The sequence below is a fragment of the Triticum aestivum genome, chromosome 3B (assembly GCF_018294505.1).
Source record: "Triticum aestivum cultivar Chinese Spring chromosome 3B, IWGSC CS RefSeq v2.1, whole genome shotgun sequence".
Classification (NCBI taxonomy): Eukaryota; Viridiplantae; Streptophyta; class Magnoliopsida; order Poales; family Poaceae; genus Triticum; species Triticum aestivum.
Genome location: NC_057801.1, coordinates 125,908,810 through 125,916,967, shown reverse-complemented (window position 1 = coordinate 125,916,967; position 8,158 = coordinate 125,908,810). Strand labels below are relative to the sequence as shown.

Below are 8,158 nucleotides of genomic sequence, written 5' to 3'. Positions count from 1 at the left end.
GTTTTAAATCTTGTTTTAGGACGGGTCCGAATTAACGAGAGGTTATTTAACCGAACCGGGACGATTACTGTAGCATAACCACCCGGGCGTTACAGCACACAATCACTGAACAACCTTGGTCGAGCAACCTTAATGAAAAGTAAAAGCACCACAGTTCATTCATATGAAAACATGTTCAAAAGATAAAAGCATTTGAACACATCTGGCCATAAATTCCTTGGAAGAGTAAGTACATATGATTGAAACATGAAGGTAGCATATGTACATCGGTGATTAAATAATGAGGCGTGCAATCAAGGGAAAATAATAAAATGTTGGGTTTTTGCTCGAAAATAACACCTTGATTAAAACTTTCTTCCATCATCATCATGCTAAATTTTGCAGTTAATGGGGTATATCATAGATCAACATCATATCTGTTTTTACGTGTTTCAAGGTGGGGTTCCATTTCATGTTTCTTTGTGCTTCTAGTGTAGAGGAGTTTATATTTCACATATATCAAAAAGTAATCTTTGTATTCCATAAAATAAGTTTCAAATAGATTTTAGTGTATTAGCAGTGTTCTACAAAGAGTGCGTTAATAGTGCTAACTTTCCAATGTCAATTGATCAAGAAATGGAAGTTAAAAAATTAGTTTGTACTTGTAGTTGCATGCAACTATGCGGACGGATAACCATTGGGAGATAAATATCAGGAATCATTAACTAAAACTGGTGATAGTTAATCCGTATGGTGTGAAATATCTTGACAAGATCATAAAACAACCAAATTGGACCGTTATCGGGTAGCCACGACCCACCCCTGAAAACAAACTCAGAAAAATATGTAAAAGATATAGCTAATATAGCGACCATTTCCACATCCATAATACAACCATAATGCATATCCACGTCCATGTCTTCCTGATATGCTTCTACGACACACTTCTCTAGGACTGGACTTAAGAGGGCTACTACACCAACAAACATAAGCATCCGATAATTGCCTATTCTTCTGATTTATTTGTAGGTTTTTATACTATACCAAGGTTGGGGGCTACGAAGAAGTGAATCTTGAGGAGGCGTCATCGATTTGTATTGAGGACTCTAGATCTCTGATCGATCATCTTAGTGCAAGGAGCCACACCATCTGTAAACCATTGTAGGATACTACAAAATGGATAAAATTTCATTCAACATAAGTGCATAACAATAGTAAGTCATTCAAGGGAAATCTTAACAAGTAAACAAATTAATGTTACCATTATTCAGAAAGGAAAGATGCCTACTCATTTTGAAAAGAGTATGCCTACCCATTTTTAAAAGAGCATGCCTACTCATTGTCGTAGCCTTGGTGTCATCAGAAAGAGCCTATCTATGTAATAAAATGCTCACTGGAAAACCTCAATTGCAACAGCAATCAGGTAGCAAGGCTCAAACAAAAGATGTAAAGCAACAAGTGATATATCTGATTGTCTTCCTCTCCATGTTGTGTCTTCTCTTCTTCTCACTTCCCTCTAGGCAGCAACCATCGTGATACCTATTTGCAGTGGCGGAGTTACCTAAAAAATGTTGGCGGGCTGGATAGTGCAAATAGCACCACCAAACTAAAAATCAATGCAATGTTGTGGGATAAACTTCATGTAAAACTCCTTTTCGCTCTAGCCCAGGGCGGGCCATGGCCCTTTGAGCCTTGCCATAGCTCCACTGGTGCCTATTTGATTGTCTTCCCTACCATGTTTTAGGAGTGTACGAAGGCTGGTGCAAATAATCCCAATTTACACAATGGGGAATGCCGATAAAAGATAGTTCGATTGGACTTACATAAGTTGGCACATAGTTTACTATGACTAATCACTCTGTTAACTGATGAGAGTGTAAACACATGCTGTTGGCTAGTAGCTAATACTGTAGAAATAGAAATATAATTTGGCATTGTAAAGGTGATCCCTCCACTACCTCATGTAGCAAATAAATCATAGGTATATAACGGATTGGAAAATAGAAATCTCACCGAGCAAGACCGGATATGTAGGACCCAGATCTGGTTTTGATGTCAATTATGTTGTGGCCGCTCCCAACCTTGAAGCAATGGTCTATCTTGGAATTCTTCCAGCTGCATATGAACTAAGATTTAGAAATTTGGCATGTAATTACTTCTGCAAGTTGTTGAACACTCAAATTTGATAACATAGTAATTCCGCCAAAACAAAATAACTAATGACAAATAGGCAAGAATCGACAACAGCCCCGCAATATACCTCGTCTTCTTTCAAGTGACCCTAGTTGTTCTTTAATTAGTAGAAACACATAACGGCGGCTCAGACATATTCCCTCTGTCCAAACATATGAACATAATTACAGGGTAAGCAAGACTTATACGATCATGGCATAATCCACCATTTTATATGGGGTGTGGTAGTTCAAACGGCATGCCCCGATAATTTTCAAGTGTCAGATTTTATTTAGGGCCTGAAACAACCAGTGTTACGGCTCTAGGGTGCACATGATACAAGCATTAAAAAACATGGCATTGCACCCTCTAGCATATAATGCAATCGACGTATCAAGCAAATATATCTAGCAAAGGTCAGTGTAATCCAAACCTAGCTTATGCAAACTGCAACCAAGATAAACCTTGATGAGCTTACCCAATGGTGGTCGATATATGACTGTAAAATCAAGAACCACTGAATCTGATTCAAACACAAAAGAACAAAGGAGAGCTTATGATATCTTGCTAGCCACTGCAGCACCACCCCTCCACTGCGACCTCCTCGTCGATTCTGCAGCCGGCAGCCATACTAATGTGAGGAGATGTGGGGGCGCGGGCCAGCGAACAGAGGTTGGGAACCCATGCGGGGAGGCCGCGACGGCATCAACAACACAAAAGCGTTGTAGATGTATGCGGCTCGGTTTAGTCGCAGGGTCGTATGTGGAGGAACTAAGGATGTTGCAGCCTGACATACAATTAGTGAGGCAAACCATTTTAAATGAAACAAACTTAGGGAGGCTGTCATTCTAAAAGAATAGTACAATTAGTTAGTGCAGCTATGAGATTCTCACACTGGATCCACAATGTCTGTTCCATGCCAACAAGCATCTACCAACGTTACATATAAGTTTCTCTTATTTATTTTGTGTGTGGAATTTACTTGATAGTATAACTTTGCAGTCGGTATTTTCTATATAAAATATACTCTGGCATTTGAAAAGGTAGTCAAAATATTAAGATTGTGAAATGAGCCTTCCAAGGCTCAAAACGGAACCGGTAAAATCTGGCATAAGCTAGTGTTCAAATCACTGACTATCAGTTTGCACCGTTCATTAGTACCAGACACTCGGCGCTCCAGGCAGTAAAGAAACACCAAACTCATATTCTTCCTGTAAGAGAACTCACAGGGATATGTAAACAAGATGCAAACATAGCAAACATGTATGTCCAGATAATCAATTTCTGCAAATTAATCATTGGAAAACAACACTGGAGCAACACCATTCAAAGACAGTCAGACACCAACCTGTGAGTACGGATGTACTATGCTACCTCCAGATTGTTGGAAGGGATAGACTCCCAGGATCTGGAAAACCTTGCCGCTCCAACCAATCAAAGCATACAATGGTTAGCTTCAGAGCATAAATGATGTATGTAATAGTTGAGATATAGCAAAATAAAGAGAATCAAACTGGGAGGGCCCTAGGATGTTGTTCTGTAGGCAATAATGGATTCGTGAAATCTTTGGACAAGAAAAGAGATTCACCACGCGTGACTATCATGTTAACTGAAACTACACAGTAACTGTCAAGCTTTATAAAAGATGCAAACCTTAGTATTCGTTCAAGACTTGGCCTCACCTCCATTTAGATTCAAGCCTTAGAATTCAAGGCAAAGACGTCTCAGCAAGTTCACGACTTGGCCTCACCTCCATTTGTAATGGATTTCGTAAGCTCTGACAGTAAAAGACCAACAAATACAAGAATTGAAACATGGAAGAAGCTTAAGTGGGCATGATGCCATCGGGTTGTATGCCAAGATCGTGGTTGTAGAGCTCCCTCTATCTCCCTTGCCAAGCTCTCCCTCCGACCAGCAGTGGAACAACTGTTCCTGCTGCTTTTGAACACTCCTTCCACGCTGCCGCAGATTAGTTGGCGGCGTAGGCCAGCTTTCGCTTGTATCATCACGTTGAACACAATATGCGTATATGTTTACTTTCCTTGTATCATCACAACGGATGGTATAAATCTGATTGTGTCCCTGACTCCTTGTCATAATTCTAAATCCTACACAATGTGAAAAAAGAAAAGACAGATTTGTTAATACAACATTAGGCAGATTTGTTAATACAACATAGTGATATTACATGCACTGACAGGATCGGTACGTGGTATCTTGTTTGCTCTCGGAGAGTGTGATGCCCTTCCTCCTAATCTTATTTGAGCGATATATCAAAAGAGGCATCAACATTATGATATGAACTATGATAGTCCGACGCAGCAGCTCTTCCAACACAAAGGATCCAGATCTATCGATACGTGACGCTTCTTCAATAATTTCTAGAAGACCCAGGGAAGCTCAGACTTGCTTCGCTCGTGCACAAGTAAACATCAAGTGTAAAATGTCCTCCGAACCCATATGAACATTACACAGAAGTAATTTTATAGTCCTAAGCATGGAATTTTTTTGTTGGAACCAAAAGTGGCGTGTTGATTCAGTTCACCAGCTTATGAGCAAGTATGAGATTATTGGTCAACTGCACTTGCAGCTCACAGAAATTAAAGGGGCTCCTAATTTGCATTACTAATGGTTACTCAACTACAAAACCTGAGCGCATGTACCCCTGTCTTTCAGTTCAGATTATAGATTGCAAAATAAAATCAGACAAGAAAATTGAAGCTGCCCCAAATTTGCATTGCTGATTAAGGAAACAATATATCTGGACTGCAAATTGGATAGCTGGTCATAGTATTAATGCTTTGAACTGAACAAATTTGACAGAGGACATGGGTGCAAAGTATACATATGTTGTGATAGTCCTAAAACTATGACTTGGCAAAATGTCAAGTAAATTAAACTACAACAGAAATCTATGAACAAAAAACGGATTGGGCACCCACCTTCTGTTGGGCTGCTGCTGCTCCGCCGACATGGAGGCTCTGCGGTGAGTCCCCCGGCTGGATCTGGCCACATCGAACACCGGAGTGGAAGGTCTGGCCCTCTCTTCGTCAGATCGGGTAGGGGGGGGAGCTCGTGGCCTTGGACGAAGGGAGGAGATCGGGAGGGGAGGGGAGTTCCTAACCTTGGACGGAGGTAGGAGGGAGGCTGAGACCCACCTATGCCAGGCACGTGGGGGAGGGGTGGGGGAGGAGGTGGTGGCGGCCGGCTGGGGAGGGAGGTCGTGGTGGCCAGCTCCTCTCGAACCTCGGCGGCGGCTGCTCCTCTCGGATCTCGGCGGCGGCTGCTCCTCTCGGATCTTGGCTGCGGCGTAGGGCTCCTCGGCGGCGGCTGGTGAAAGGTGTAGCCGGATCCTGGACGTCTCTGGCGACGGGTCTTGACCAGGATCGACGCCGGATCCTGGACCAGCGCCGGATCAGTGGAGGCCGGCGCTTGTGATGTGCGATTTACGCGCCGGATCAGTGCCAGGGCGACGGTGAATGGATGGAGCGGGGGCGGCGAAGGGACGAAGGGCGGCGGCGGTGAAGGGACGAAGGGAGGCGGCGGGCGAAGGAGGGACTAGTGTCGGGCGACTGTTTCTCGCTCGAGGGCACGAAACCACGCTCAAGGGCGCAGAGTGGGGCAATTTTTTTCGCTGGTTAATTTTCGCCGGCTTGCTTTAGCTGGTTTTTTCTCGTTCGGCTTAGTTGGATGCGACGAAAGATTGGGCGCGTGGGGGCGGGTGGGGTAATCGGCTGGACCGTTTTTTTTTTTTGGTTCATTGCGGCTGAGTGGGAGGTGGAAGGAAGTACCAAAGAAGTACCAAAAAAGACCGGGTGAGGTGGGACGAAAATAAAACCCGAAACGTGACCTATCAACTGAGACATTAGGAGTAGAGATCTTGGAAGCTCAAGCGGAAGGCTGTTTACTTATGTTCTCTTATATGAATCTCTTATCTCCCGCTATCAGGGATCCTATTTGTGTACCAACCTAAGACATGCTTATCAGGCTTTATGTATTAATAATTGAAATTGAAGGCCCACGCTGCTAACAACGTGTGTGTTACCTCGCTTTTCCGGGCATTAGCGTGGAACATGAGCATTTTTGTTGGACGGGAGAGCTAATCCATTTTGCTAAGGCTCAGCAACCGCTCACCCAAAAAAGGATAAAAGTTTACATTTCAACCTCAAACTAATCACTCGGTTCAGATACAACCCTCAACTCCGAAACCCAATAAAATACACCCTCAAGTTACCACAAGGTTCAAAAACACAACCCAGGTCTCGGGTTCTGATCAAAGTCAATGATGACTGGGCATGCCAAGTAGGGGTTGAATTGGTATTTCGTCGTAATTTGTAGTTGGGTTGTAAAAAAAAGTGGAACTTTCCCAGAATGATCATCATATTAGTGTTCATTTTAGAGAAACGTTTCAATTTCTTATGGACACTTTTGTTTGGTTCCAATTTTTGGTTGAAAAAGAAAAATTAATGAATCTCTCAATCCTCTCAATCTAAAGCCGATTTTGCATTTTCAGCCAAAAAATTGACCCCAAAAAAGTGTCTAGAAATTTATGATTTTTTTACACAACGGCAATAATCTCGTAAATTTTCATCAAATTTGGAGTAGAGATTTATTGATTTTTTATTTTCAATCAAATTTTGGCCAAAGTTGTTTAAAAATCTCAACAACAAAAAAACTACTATGACTATCATTTTGGGAAATTTCAATTGCTTTTGACCAACCGATTAGCGTAGTATGTGCTTGCATGATCGAATATCAGCATGTGTTTATTTCTGTCAATGTCATGCTAGTGATTTATTCTTGGATTAAATTAATCAAACTATTGCCTATTTACTCAACATCATATAGACATTTCCAATTATTCCATAACAAAAGAAAAAGAAAGGTTAACTAAGGTGTAATCCATAATTCCCATTTTAGTGAGTAAATAGCATAAAACTACTACTTTACAGGCTAGGATTCCAAAAAACTACCGGTTTTTAATTTTTAGCTGATAACTACCGAGTCAGGGGTTAGCTGTTTCAAAAAACCCTAAACACTCGTTGTTAGCGATTTAAACCGTTTTATGACAGGTCGGGCCCACTCCTAAACAATCCGTTTGCTTGACCGTTAACTTACGTGTGGGACCCATGTGTAAGTTGCCTCTTCTTCCTCCTATCTTCTCTTCTCTCTTCCTGTCACTTTCTTCTTCTTCCTCTCCCCCTCCCGGCAACCACCACCCACCGACGGCCACCTCCACCATCCGTCACGCGCCAAGACAAGCACGACGGCGGGAATGAACGCCGCGAGGAGGAGCAGCCGCAGCGCAGGAGCATGAGCCGCGCCATGGCCAGGGGCTCAGGCCGTCGCGAGCCGCGCGCCATGGCCAGGAGCGCAGCAAGAAGCAAGGCCGCCGCGAGCGGCGCCATGGCCAGGGGCTCGGGCCGCCATGAGCCGCACGCCATGGCTAGGAGCGCGCCGAGGAGCAAGGGCTGCCGCGAGCCGCGCCATGGCTAGGGGCTCGGGCCGCCACCAGTCGTGCGCCATGGCCAGGAGCTCCTCCACCTAGCCCGTCGCCCCGACTACAGAACCCTGCCTTCGCAACGAGGAACGTGGCGGCCCAGCCGCCGTCTTTCGCTTGGCCGGCGCCGTTCGTGATTGCTTTGGCCAGAAAACATGAGGGACCTGATTGCTTTTTCCAGAAAATATCAGGGACCCGATTGCTTTTTTTAAAAAGTTACAGGGACCTGATTGCTTTTAAAAAAACTTACATAGATACTAACATGTGGGCCTTACATTTAAGGTAACAGTCAAACAAACGGTTCTCTTATGTGCGGGTCCCAACTGTCATAATCACGATCAATTTTAAAGCACTCCGTGATTAGGGTTTTTTGAAACAGCCAACCCCTGACTTGGTAGTTATCAGCGAAAAATTAAAAACCGGTAGTTTTTTGAAACCATAGCCTGTAAAATAGTAGTTTTATGCTATTTACTCCATTTTAGTTGATGCAAACATGCATGAATATGA

General features: G+C 43.3%; 1 protein-coding gene across 1 annotated transcript; it reads right to left on the bottom strand.

Annotated features, from left to right (window-relative positions):
* Window positions 1–813: 813 nt before the first annotated feature.
* On the bottom strand, window positions 814–7,595 carry LOC123067386 (formin-like protein 5). Its single transcript, XM_044490201.1, has 5 exons — window positions 7,368–7,595; window positions 5,094–5,709; window positions 3,500–4,259; window positions 1,993–2,094; window positions 814–1,148 (listed from the first exon to the last, which is right to left on the bottom strand). Exons 1-3 carry the CDS (start codon window positions 7,593–7,595, stop codon window positions 3,898–3,900), a joined length of 1,206 nt encoding a protein of 401 aa, XP_044346136.1. The 3' UTR covers window positions 814–1,148; window positions 1,993–2,094; window positions 3,500–3,897.
* Between the last annotated feature and the right edge of the window lie 563 nt (window positions 7,596–8,158).